Source organism: Synchiropus splendidus, chromosome 1 (genome assembly GCF_027744825.2).
Source record: "Synchiropus splendidus isolate RoL2022-P1 chromosome 1, RoL_Sspl_1.0, whole genome shotgun sequence".
In the NCBI taxonomy this organism is placed as follows: Eukaryota; Metazoa; Chordata; class Actinopteri; order Syngnathiformes; family Callionymidae; genus Synchiropus; species Synchiropus splendidus.
The window spans coordinates 23,176,318-23,189,635 of record NC_071334.1 but is presented as its reverse complement, the minus strand read 5'-3'; the positions used below and the strand labels follow the sequence as shown (position 1 = coordinate 23,189,635).

The 13,318-nt window shown below is 42.0% G+C and overlaps 1 protein-coding gene across 3 annotated transcripts in view; it reads left to right on the top strand.

Moving 5' to 3' along the window:
- Positions 1-13,318, top strand: part of nlgn1 (neuroligin 1) — a 211,653-nt gene that overhangs the window by 57,714 nt on the left and 140,621 nt on the right. For 2 of the 3 annotated variants that reach the window (XM_053855132.1, XM_053855116.1), the window contains one exon: positions 12,762-12,821. The exons of the other annotated variant lie outside the window; for it this stretch is intronic. In XM_053855132.1, coding sequence (XP_053711107.1) covers positions 12,762-12,821 — 60 coding nt within the window. The remainder of the gene's footprint in view (positions 1-12,761; positions 12,822-13,318) is intronic. 3 annotated transcript variants of the gene reach the window in all.

Here is a 13,318-nt window from a genome sequence, read left to right as displayed (position 1 = left end):
AATGGATCAAGTGAATAAATAAATATGAACTTCAGAAAAAAAAAAAATTAAATTATCCTTCGCTTCAGTGCAGTAAGGAGCAGTAAAATGACGTGCTTTTTTGCTCTGTGGTCATTTTGAGTCACTGCGATAATGACTTCATTTACCCTTAAATCACTGATTTAAAGTCAACCACAACAAGACGTCAAACTGAATCTGTATAAAATGGACAATAACTGTGTATGACGACTGAAGTGGTGCTACAATTATCTTTGCAACTATGGCTTGGTGGAGACAATTGACCGTTAATGGGACCCTTTTGTCCTGTTTTTAATTCAGTACGTTCACCTCAAAATGTAATTTTAAATGCTTATAATTTCAACGTTAATTAAAGTTAGCAAACTGGCCACCTCACCCAAAACTCTCTTCTTTGAATGACTGGCACGGACTACAAAAATGAGCCATGCGCTGTATTTTTTAGCTTTGTGGCTTCAAAGTTGAAGGTAGCCTTATTTTTACTTTAGTACAAAGTTACACCTTATTGGCTGAACATTGTTGTTGCACATTTCGGCGTTTGTCTTGCTAGCTCTGTCTCTTAAAACACAGAAACACAAGGTTAAAGGCAGTGTCTTCAATTTCTACTTCTATTAGATGATGTCCATATTTTGACGTTTCTAAAGGTCAGTGTTTGAGAGCTGGTTAATAACTCAACAATCTCTGGTGGAAAGACTTAAAGCCTCCTCAGAAACTATTCTTTTTTTGCTTTGTAAAACATGTCCTAAACGGTTGTTCTGGATTAAAGAGAATACAAACTGATTTTGCTGACGTGAGGGACGTTATTGATGGATAACACTCAGTCAGTATGTGGTCATGGTAAATGAAGTAGGCATGGAGAAGTATTCCTTTTGTGAGCCGGTGGTTAACCAGCAGCCCCATGCTGCTGCATTTTTGAACAGGAAAAGAGCTTTTTCTTCGCAGTTGGCGCTTTCAGATGAAACGGTCGTGTTACCCGACGTAGCCCCGCTTCTGTTTGTGCAGCTGCTGCCTCGGGGCGCTGCGTGTCTGGCCTGGTGCCCGGTATGGAAATACCCCTTAGACCTAATGGACATTTCATTTAATAATCAGTGATTGATCCTCACAGGTAATGATGAATAATCACGAGGCTTTGCAATGTCCCGGGTCAATAGTCCGGGAAGGTAGTGAGCTCTGTGGAAGGACGGGCAGCTCCCCTCTCTGCTTTTGTCAATATGGCTTCTTCATTCGCTGTCGGCAATTAGCACCGCCGAGTCATTCAGGCTGCTGAGTCTGAGTCACTTGCACCTCACGCAGCTCATTAGACATGCTTGACCTTTGCTTTATGTTGCTCATTTTAGGAGGCCTTTTCAACAGCAGGGGAACGTATGGATCTGGTCATCACTTCACTGTTGGTCAGTGGGGATTAGGGATGGGCGATATGGACAAAAACGTATCACGACAGTCATTTCAGCAATAACAATAATTATCTCGATAAACACGTATTCATTCTACTCTATGTGTTGGACACACTACAGTTGCTGTTGAAACTTTTATGATGAAACCTATCAGTGGAGTTTGTCTCCAACATCATTATTTGTTTATGTTTAAATATAATAGTTCCAAAAGCCAGAGAATGTCCACTCGAACCTGGTCGTCGGGTCCCCCTCGACTGCCACCTAGTCCTCCGACCCCTATGACTCCCTCTGCGGGCGGTGGTTCCGCAGGAGGGAATGCCTCGGGATCCCCCGGGAAGAGCTGGAGGAGGTTTGTGTGGATCAGGAAGTTTGGGCTTCCTTGCTCCGAATGCTGCCTCTGCGACCCGACCCTGGATAAGCGGCAGAAGAAGGTCAAGGTGAGGTAAATATAATAGTTCGCTAAATGTAGAGATGAGAAATTCAATGTTTCAAGTCTCTCGTGGAACCCGCTTGTGTCTGACGGACTGCTCTGCCGGCTTTATTTAGGGGTTAAATTGAGCCATCTGTCTGCTGTCCCCAATGTATCTCAAGTCTCTTAACAATTGACTTTAAGTGTGGACCCATCTGGAGACAATTCCTAGATGCTACTGAAGAATATTAGAAATCACTAAAATAATAATATAATAATTATAATAAATAAATCCAATGGTCAAATGCAACGTGCTCCGTGTTTATCAAAATTAACTGTAAATTTTCATCATGCTGATTGTTTGTGGCGGTATATCGTGTACCATAAGTTATGGTACATCCCTAGTGGTGATGAAATGGTGAGCTAGTGGTGATGGCAGTATACAAACATGGTCATTTAACCACCACTTAGTCCTGGAGCCTATCCCAGCTGTCATTGGGCGAGAGGCAGGAATACACTGAGTTCATTGGAATACATCCAATGAACCCAGTGTGCATGTCTTTGAGCCGTGGGAGGAAACCGGAGAACCCACGGTCAGAGGGGGAGAACATGCAAACTCCATGCAGAAAAGTGGTCCCACCCGGGCATCGAACCCACTAACCACTTGGCCGCCACATGGTTTAACGCTTTTGATGGAAGATTCTACGGAACTGCCACTCTGTGTCACAGCCAGTCCTCTGAAACAATGAAATGATGTTCCAGTTACAACAGAGGTGCATGAAAGGAGCCTTGAGTCACCAAATTTGAGGTTGTTAGTCACATACTTGAGCTGCTTCATTGATTTTGAATCATCACGTTAAGGCTGTATTGTTCTTCAAATAATTGATTTTCTTATGTTTTTCCTGACAATTTGGTATTCAAGGATAAAAAATAATTTCTCAGTATATATTTTTTTAATGCTTTTAGCACTCAGAAGTATCTTATCAGTTACCACAACGGAAAAAAAAATGTTTTGACAGAATAAATGTCATGCCACATGCTACGGTTCTCATTTTATCTGGTGGCAGGGAGGGCAATTTCAAACGCACCTCTGCGGAAGCCTCCTGATGGTTTTAATTGTCGCCTGGTAATGGCTCCTTATGAGTGAGATCCGGTAAAAAGAGTGCTCAGGCAAGCTTCAAGGTGATGTTTAGTGCCGGCGTTCATATCCAGCACATAAAGTAGAACAGTGGCACAAATGCATACAAGTCCATATCTAGTTTCAAAGTGATCACCACAAGACTTCAGATACAAAACTGATGCTGTACAGTTCAGAATGTCTAGAGAGAATTCAGCATCCAGCGTCTGCTAAACCAAAGACGCTTGATGCTATTGAGTTTGCTTTATTTTGATGATGTCAGTTTATGATCATGAGTGATCAACTCGCAACCTCAGAATAACGTGACACCAGCTATTTGTGTTGCTTTTACGGAACATGTTTTCTTCAATTCAACGCAGACTGCATTGTAGTTCACCCTGTAGAACATTTGCCATCGTGGTTTAATCGTCCCGAGCCCCATTGTTGAAATAGTTTTATAAAAAGGATAATTGGCTCCAGTTCATCTTTAAATGAAGACCTACGCAGCAGGCAATTAACCAGCTAGTCGATAGAACAGTCCTCAAATCTTTCTGCTCCGTGTGCGTTCATTGATGAGTCGTGGCGCCTACAACCGCGCAGTGATTCAACACACACATCCTCTTGTCTTAATGAGACAGCTTTGCTAAAACCCGTCCTGCCTTCACTGGGCCTGGGTCAGTCTATATGTTTTTATAAATAATTCAGCAGCATGTTCCTCTGCATTGTAGAGGTATTGTTGCTAATGAGCTCTCACCATCGCAGCCTCCATTGATGTTTCTTAAATCCAAAGCCAATATGTTCCCCAGAGAGCTTTTTCAAGCAAACTCACACACACACACACACACAGACACACACACCCACACACACCTCCTGATGCATGCTGTATACATGTGCTCACACGGCGTTTAAAAGTCAGCCATGTATATGAAACAAACCCGTACTTTATATTCTAAAGGACATCGCTGTGAAGGAACAGATTTGTCTTTGTGTCAGGCCGGATGGAAACGCTGACAGAAAAAGAGTGAACCCACCTCACCTTGACTTAATTAATTGTGAATGAATCATCCAAACCTGTTTAGTGAGTCCGACACAATGAAATATGTATTCACATCCCTAGTCTTGTGTGTGTGTGTGTGTGTTTGCTCACAAAATCAGTGGCTTTTCTCCGTCACATTTCCTAAAATGCTCCACACTTTCACGCTGTGATGAAGAAGGCATTGACTAAAATCTAATGTGAGTAGCCATTGTGGAATTCAGTCAGTGTTAAATAGGTTTTAAAGTTAGTTTCAAGTGTGAGAACTGACTGAGGGATTTCATTTAGCTTGTGCAATTAACCGCTATTGTGACAATTGTAGTTTTGTTTTTTGTTTGTTTTTTTGGTTGATCAACAAGTCGGATTTCAATACATAAAAAAAAAAAAATCAAAAGCATGCATTTCCAAACATTTCCAAAGCCAGAGCGCGATCTGAATTTAAAAGACAAGCGAGAAGATATATATATATATATATATATATATATATATATATATATATATATATATATTTATAAGGTATAAGTGTACAGTCTGATATATTTTTGTTTTAGGAGATGAGTTGTCAGAACAGAGGTCTGTCAGCACCATTTTATTCATTTAGGATCCACTAGGATTTTGTTTTATCAGAGTTGAGCGTATGTCCATGAGGACCATGGGTGCCTCACCATGGGGTAGCGCAGATAGTGATGGGCTGATCCTTATTTACAGAGTTCTGTTGGTGGCGCTTGCAGTTTAGACACATATTAATCCGTGATTTAAGACATTTCAATGAGGTCTGTTTCATTGTGTTGTTAGTTTGTAGGAAATGCTTGAAGATGGGAAACAGGAATCCACCCATCACGACTTTCCCACATGCGGCCATCTTCAGCTGTTCATAGGAGCAGGTCCTCATGCAGTGCTCAGCGTCAGAACTAGTGTAGGAGAGTTCTCGAACACAAATGAGGATTTCAAAGTGAAAGCTTTGCTTTAGAACAACTGCAGGAGCTCAAACGCCTCCTGAGATGTATGAATTTGTGCGTCCTGTGTGTTCTTCACGACGCTGCACTGAACTCTTGGGACACTGCAGAAAGAGCGCTGAAGTAAATGATTAAAGCAACGACTTCTTCTTGTAATAAGGGTCTCTTGAAGATCATTTAAATGGCTCCCAATATGAAATCTCAGAACTGCGCTGTTTTCACGGAGCACTGTGGTCTGCTGACTTTACCGGCACTTCTGCTGAAGTTTAACCTTAAATTTCGCAGTACTGGTGTCATTAACTCAGTCTTACTGAAGACACAAAACCGCCCGAGTGCTCTCCACTGCAGAGCATTTGAACAAACATGCAGGGCTGGACGACCGCGCGAGTGTGTCTACTGTGGCTGGCAACTCATGGCACGCACTTTCAGAGCATGATCAGCGAGCATGAAGGAGACTTTTTTTTGTTGTTTTTATCAGCAAAACTGCCATGTTTTGAGATTACCTCATCATGATGGTCTTTCCTCAACCTCCTCTCTGCTCTGAACCCAGCTTTTTTAATATACTTCAACTGAGTTTAATATACTTTGAGTCAATGGCAAACTTTGTTGCCAACACGTTTAATAGTCAATTTTTAATAATAGAATCTCGAATAATATCTAATATTAAATATCATTATGATAATATATGTTTTCAACAAATGAACACCAGGGATTCTACGTGTTCCACGTTGACAGGATATGGAAAAGAAAATGTAAACTAAAATGTCATGATACCAGTAATAACATTCTAATTATTATTTCTATGTAATATACATTTTTTTCCTTTCATGCTGCAGTGACAAAATTGGCCTCTCGCAAGAGACAATTGTACCGACCAAAATCTTGTGAAGAAACATCAGTTTCATGTTTGTGGCGGACTTGTTTATTAGGCAGCGCCCAATAGAGAGCTGAGTCGATACACTTGCTGTTGAGTTCCTGAAGGTAAGATGATGTGCACAGTATCAATTTTGATGGGGAAGGAAGAGAGGACCTAAGAAACCCAAGAAGTGTCAGCGACAGTACTACTCTGGCTACTATGAAAGCAAACTCTGAGGGCCTGGCACAATTGTCACCTTAACACTCAGTTTTGCACATTCACATGTCAGCGTTGTGTGTCTCAATACTCCTAAGACCGAGGGCACTCGCCGTTCATCACTTGAAATGAGCCCTTCAAACAAAGGGGGCTCCAGAGCTGGTGGGAAGATGAAGTGCCGGTAGATTCCCAGGATACGAAACTGTGAATTGAATAACATTAAAACTAAAAATAATGGGGGTTAGCACAACAGGGACATTTTAGTAACAAGGACTACTCTTCTGTTTTACTTTCTCCTCATATTACTGTGACCTAAAGGGTCTACCGCGTCCGACATACCACAGATGTAGCACCCCAAAATAGCAACAAAGCTGGTTCAGCTGTGCTCATTTCTTCTTCTTCTTCTCAGTTGGTTCACCAAACAAAGTAAGATTATCAGCGCTGAAGCAAGAGTCTGCAAAAACGCTGGAGCTGGCATTTCCAGAACGTCTCAGGCAATGGATATACAGGAAACAAAACACCACATCAGCCAGTGATGTTAGTAAAGCATAACGTCATGGAGTGCTGCTCCAATTCTTAAGGAGGTCAATCACTTCTCACTTTGTCGTCTTTATAGTGGAGGGCGATCAAAACCAAGTGCTAGTGTTAAGGGTGAAAAATGGGATGAATTTTAATGTCAAGGTTTTTTTTTGGTGTCTTGGGTGAAGCTCTGACCCAGGTTTGTTGATGGTGTGTTCAAGAGCGAAGCGTCGAATCTGACGCCGATGGAGAGACCTGCATGATGCGTGTGGCAGCAGTGAGCATGGAGGTTTTCCATGTGAATTGCCAGTGGGTTTGAGCATTTCAGATTGTTTTTGTTTATGTAACCAGTTAATATCCTGCAGAGATTTTGGAATAGATTCATGTGTTTACTTAAGTGATCAGACTGCTCTGACAGAAATGGAGCAAAGGTCTGTGAATGCATCAAATATGCCGCTTGAAAGTGATCCTGAGCTGTCAGGAGCCACTGAAGCGTGGCAGAGGGGAGAGACCTCTGCACTGCGCCGGCCTTTTCTCCACTGACTTTGATTACTGTGCACTTTGGATGTTCTTCGATAGTCTTGGTGAAATTTGAGGATTCTCCCGGTGCCCGAAGATGCACTGAAGTGCCAGCCTCAGATGAACAGTAACAACCCATTAGTGGTTACGACAACACAATCACCAACAACAGACATAATCTCCTCTCCCGACGGAGCACGTTTTTAACACCCGTGATTCAAACTCATTTTCAAGTGGGTCTCGCCTTAAAGCCTCTAGTCAAAATCCATATTTCTCTCTGGTGTAAGCAGGGTCACAAACCCGGGCGTAAAACCTTTGCAGCTCCTGTCACGCCATATTTCACAAAGCAACGTGTGAACGCAGAGAGCAGCTGACATGAGCAGAGAGGGCGAGCCGCAAAAGCAGCTTGACTCCTCGATAAGTGGACTGGCTACAGGCCTGTTGGCTGACAGATGTGCTCAAAATGAATCACTTACAACCTCTAATACTTTAAATGTGGGCTGCAGAGGAACAAACCGATTTTGAGTCAATTGGATAAGGCATGACCCCCAACATGTCCCCTTCGATCACGTAGCTCCAGCCAACATAAGACTCCTGTCCAGCAGCAGACATTATCCTGGAGTGGATTTCTGTACCTTCTGGGAAATTTGGAAATGTTTCCCATCTTCTGGAGTCATTTTTTTATTTATTTATTTTTTGGTTTCACTCGTGGTTTGAATTTTGTAGGTTAAAGCTTTAGGCTTTAAGGCTTTTGTAATTTCAACTTTTTTGATATTTTGCTGAATTTTCAAATTTTAATCATTAATAAATAGAAAAAAAATATAAATCTAGTGCAAAACTGTGTCAGCAAATCTGCTTGAGCAGACAGAAGCAATCGATTCTATGTGAACTGTACCCAACATCCAGCCCCCGTAGTCAGGCTCGGGTGGTCACATGACAAATGTCTCCCTGCAGCATGACCGTTTCCGTTTGACAGAACGTCTACATTTTTCAAGTTGCCTTAACAGCTTGTGACTTTTCAATTAAAAGCTCAAGTCAACATTTGCAGAGATGTCAGAGGACACTGTTAGCTTGACTTCACTCTACAGATTCATCTGAACCGATGGAGACGTCATTTATTAAAACCCTTCATTCATATTCCCTTTTATTATTTCTGCATTACAGCCATTGCAGCTCTTACGTGCTTCGCAAAGGTGGGCACTGTTTCGGATATGAATGGTGGGATTCTATAAATAATATTTAATTGATCTTCAATATCTTTAGCCAAGTGGAATGAGAGAAAATTTACTGTAGTAAATGTTCTGCTTCAGCTTTCTTGGTACATCAAGAACATCTAAAATGTAACTGAACTATTAATGTATTGCCAGCAACACCATACTAAAGTCATGTTTCTACATTATACTGGTTGAACTGAACTATCTATTGCATTCATTGAATATTGTCACTGAAATAGTTGGATTGCAACAGAATGTCTCTGCACAGATTTAACATACTTTACGAAGATATACTCATATTGACATGAGCACTTTTAGATGATTCCACTGCAGACACTAGTGAGAGAGAATGTTTTACTGAATTCCAGAGAACTCTTCCGAACTTCTGAGAAGAGTGGAGCTCATAAAAATGCAGGAAATTCCTTAAAAATGACTATTTTCTTTAAATATAAACTATTTTAATTAGCATAATAAAAATCAGACATTTTTATTTATTTAAAATATTATTAAAAATATTGGATGCTGCATTGATAAATCAGTTCTGATGGTGACTTGCCTGCTATAAGAAAAAGAAAGAAGGAATCTTTTTTTGTTATTATTGCAGCTGCTATGTAAAGCTGTCATAGTTCTGTCAGGTTTCATCATCTCGCATGTCAAATTTGTATAAAAAAAATGGAAAATTTCATCAGATTTCTATCTACAACCAATGACGCAACCACTGTTAACTAAGGAACCACTCTCTTTTGTTATTTGACTGTTTCATTCATTTATTTATTTTTGCTGCGTCTGTCTGGGCACGTGTGCTGCTTTTCCTCATGGACTAGTTGATCCTTGACACTGCTCCGCTCTATGATAAAATGAGCGTCCACAAGTGAGTGAGTTCTGCCGCACGGGGAGAGAACTAGGTTTTCCTGTCTCCATTCAAGTGTTTACTTAATGAATAGAGCTGTATTGAGTTTGAATAGACTGATGGACATGGTGTGCATTAAGATTGAAGACTTTTTTTGTAGCTGCTACTCAGATGGGGAGCTGGGCTTTAAGATACGAGACAGTGGAGCTAATGTAGCCCACTGGACATATCAGATGATGAGTCTGTCAGCTGCTGATTGATTGTTGCTGGGAGTTGAAGAGGGGGACATAAAAAAACAAAAAAAACAAAAAAAAAAAACAACACAAGCTGGGATGAAGTTCACCCCAAGTTGAATTTCAACCTCGGCAGGGAACCACGCGCCGCCTACTGTACGTAAACATTCATACCATGCATTTATGTTTGTGGTGCTGAATGTCTCATCTGCTCAACATTGACTGTGCAGCCAAATGAATGTGATGCCTATTAAAAACCGCACGGATGGACCTCACATGATGGACTGTTATTTGCTCCATTCCACTTTTGAAGCCCCGTCATCACCCTTCATCCCTCTCCTCGGCTTATCTGCTCACAGACTCCTTACTTTCATCGGAGCCCAGCCTGAGAATTAGACTGGCCGTCCTGCTGGAATAGAATCTGTATTTATAGTTTATAGCCTGCAGGGATATTTTTCCCAAGGTCCCTTGTAGATTACCTATTTTGCTCATTGAGCCGCGCGCCCTGTTAGATCCCCTTTTTAATGCGCATTGGTTATTGATTAAGACGCTGTGTTTCTCTGCTACGCCGGGCCTGACAGATGCATGTGTGGGGATTGCTCTCTGCTGAATGTGCGATCGATGCATGGATCCTCACTATAATTATCTCATCCTGGAAGGAGGGAAAGCCCCGGGGTTGAGCGGGTGTGTGTGTGTGTGTGTGTGTGTGTGTGTGTAGCATCCTGCATTCATGCGTCTTACGCTTGCTATCAAACAGCCTGCGCTGCCAGAGACTGTCAGGTAGAAGGAAGCTATTTCATCAGTCGCCAATCATTCAATGATAGCAAAGAAGGGGGGGGGTAGTGGGTGGATAAAAAAGTTAAAGTACGACTGGGTTTGGGCTCCAAATGAATTTATTGAGTAAACCAGAAGACTGATGGCAGAGTGCGGCGTAACAATGGGGCGAAATAAGAGTAATAAATGACTTGCTGGCTCATGTATTGTGTTAACTTTTTGGTCTTTTAAACACAGTCATGGGAAGAGGACATTTTTAAGAATGCAGTCTAAACCATTACCGAAACAGTGCGTGATATTTATTAACAAGTGATGATGATGCAAGGAAAAACAAACAAACAAAAAAACCGTCCTATCCAGCTGAGACCAACCGCACACACCGACACACGCGCTCTCACTTTGACAGGTAGGAGAGCGCAGGTCAGTGTTGAGGCTACCCTGTCACTGGGCACTTAAAAATTGACACGTGATTAGTGTATTCTCACTCTCTCTCTGTGTCTGTGTGTGCGTGTGTTTGATAGTTGCTGTCATGCTGCTGTCTTGTCAGCGTTGATCCCCCCTAACCCTCAGTCAAACAACATGCCATGGTAATGGTAGCACACAAGACGTCCTCGGCAGGGGTGTCAATCTCTGGATCTCCGTGGTGTTTGTGTTGGCTTTACACGATTCTCTTCCATCGGTTTGTTTGGGTTTTACTCTTTAAATGAATTGTAGCGACTGGTGACAACTAGAGCAACTTATCTTATTATGATTCAGACTTTTAATTTCCTATGCTGCAGTTTCCTAGTTGAAGTTTCCAAATGTGAACCAAGATGTTTCCGATTCCTGGAATGCCAAGTGAGGATGCATTTATTCCCACTGGGTCACTTACTAAGGAGACCAGGCAGCTGACAATCATGGAAGTGATGAAGGAGGACATGAAGAGGGTTTGACCGGGGGGAGGACGAAGGAGGAATCATGACAGGTTTAGGTGGAGAAGAATGACGGGCTGCGGCGATGCTTCAGGAAGTCTCTTTTCACAAGTTATGATTGGCGACGTCCTCATGACATCTTCTTGATGTCTGACTCATGGCCACATCATCTGTGAAAATAATTTTTGTCATGCCCTGGGAACTTGAGGAACAGTGCTGCCAGTCTTTTTTTTCAAGGTTCTGTAGCTTCTGAGCTCACACATTTGGGAATTAACCTACATGACCATTAACCAAATATTCAATTGTGTTGTTTTTTTTTACTTATATAAAGTTACACATCAGCAACTGCAACATTAATTATTACATTTAGAAAGGTGACATTCTTCATGCTCTCCTGGTAAAGAGCCGGGGGCGGCGCGTCTTACAGAACATTCTTTATGGAGGTGTCGATGGTTGTTATGCATACTGGCATCAGGCACCAGGGGGTGATCACCACCTGACAGCTCGACTCCCTTTGTGTTCTCATGCCGTTCGTCTTCATGTTAAATGGAAGTTTGCGCCTTTAGTGTTGCTGTGTTCCACGTCAGCGTTCCCAAATCCCGATAGCAAGATGGCAGAATTGTGTGTTATTATCACACAGTCTCAGAGGAAGCAGCTCAGTTCTGTTTGTTCCGTTCTGACATGGATCTGTGTGCGAGTGTAACAAGCTCTGTAAACAGGTAACACACGCGTGGTGTGTGTCGCAGCTTATTCAGCACACCGAGAGGCCCAGTCAGCGCTCCACAATAAAATTGCTTGTCAAAATCACAAAAGAGAGCAGCGAGACATGTCGAAGCCACACCACTTACATTCAGCCCTAAAAGAGACATCACCGTCCCTGGAGCTGTGACGACAGCAGCAGCTCTGAAATGTCGAGAGCACATAGGTGATGATTTGCTTCTCCTGTCGATGTCTGCTTCATGGTGGGCCTCTGTGAGTTCATGTCAGGATGAGTGCGATTAAGTGTGTTAAATGTCCCTCTCAAGTTTACCTGAACATTTCGCATGCCCTCTGCTCTGCTCTGCTATGTACGTGTGTGTGTGTGTGTGTGTGCCTCTGTGTGGATTAGTCTTATTCTGGTCTCTGATGTTTCTGGTGTTTTTTAACAAAGCCGCTGACCAGTTCACCCGTCAAACAAGATAATCTGCCCGACTCCACGTTGGAAGGAAATCTCTTTAAATTCACTACCAGCTGCTGTTTGCCGCTGCGCTTCACACACGCCCACATGGTTTTTTTGCCTCTCATCCCCAAAAGCATGCAGTGAAGTTTCCACACTGATGCCCTCGAATTCGACCAGCCTATGATTATAAAGTCTGATGAAGGGGAGTTTGTCAGCGGCTGGTGTTGTTCTGGTTTTTTGTCACACACTCGACCTTGTCTGCTCAGCTAAGACCTTGCAGTCACACAGATGTAAATGTATGAACTGTGAATTTGTGATTCTAAGATGTTCTCTTCACACCTAAAGCCTTTTTTTTGCCTCTTCTTTTTGACTTCTTTTCTTGCTCTTAACGGCCTGTTGTGAACATGTGATGTGATCAGTCTGCTGATATTTACCCAGCCTCCTCCTCAGTGTCAACATTTTTGCAAGCCTGTAACAGGGGGCGATGACAACGTGCAATATTCTTACATTTTGAAAGCATCTTTTTAAGGATGTATGTGTTCTTGATCACCCTGTTTTTCTCCTCCTTTCTTCTTGGTCCTTGTAGGTCCACTTACAAAGAAACACACTGATGATTTAGCTGATAGTGAACGGCCGGAAGACGAAGGTATTTTTTACCCCAATGACAAACTGATTTTGCATGACAATAGGAAACCAAATTTACCCTTTCTCTTTCGATTTTTATCTTCTTTGATTTTCTTACAAGTTTCTTGTCCTTTTTTTGAAAGTGATGGACATTTTCTTTTTGCTCTTTACTCGTGATCTCATTTTTGGGCTGGATGTGTTTTGTCCTTTTCGACTTGATTTGTTAAGACGACCGCCATTTATTTATATTAATACTGTGAAGTAGATTTTCTGTCCTTTTATGTTTTGATTCGATTCAGTGTCACATCTCACTGGCAGACTTTTTTATTAACTCTTAACACTCTTGCATGTTTGTTCATTGAACTCACACACAAGTTCACTGAGACCTGGTGATGTTGTGGACGTCAAACCCATGACCAGTCCTCTCTCTGACCGTGGTGTTGAGTCAGAAAACCCTGTTGAGACTTTATTCAAGACATGGTGGTAATATGTAAAAAAAGAAGAAGAATAACAATGACG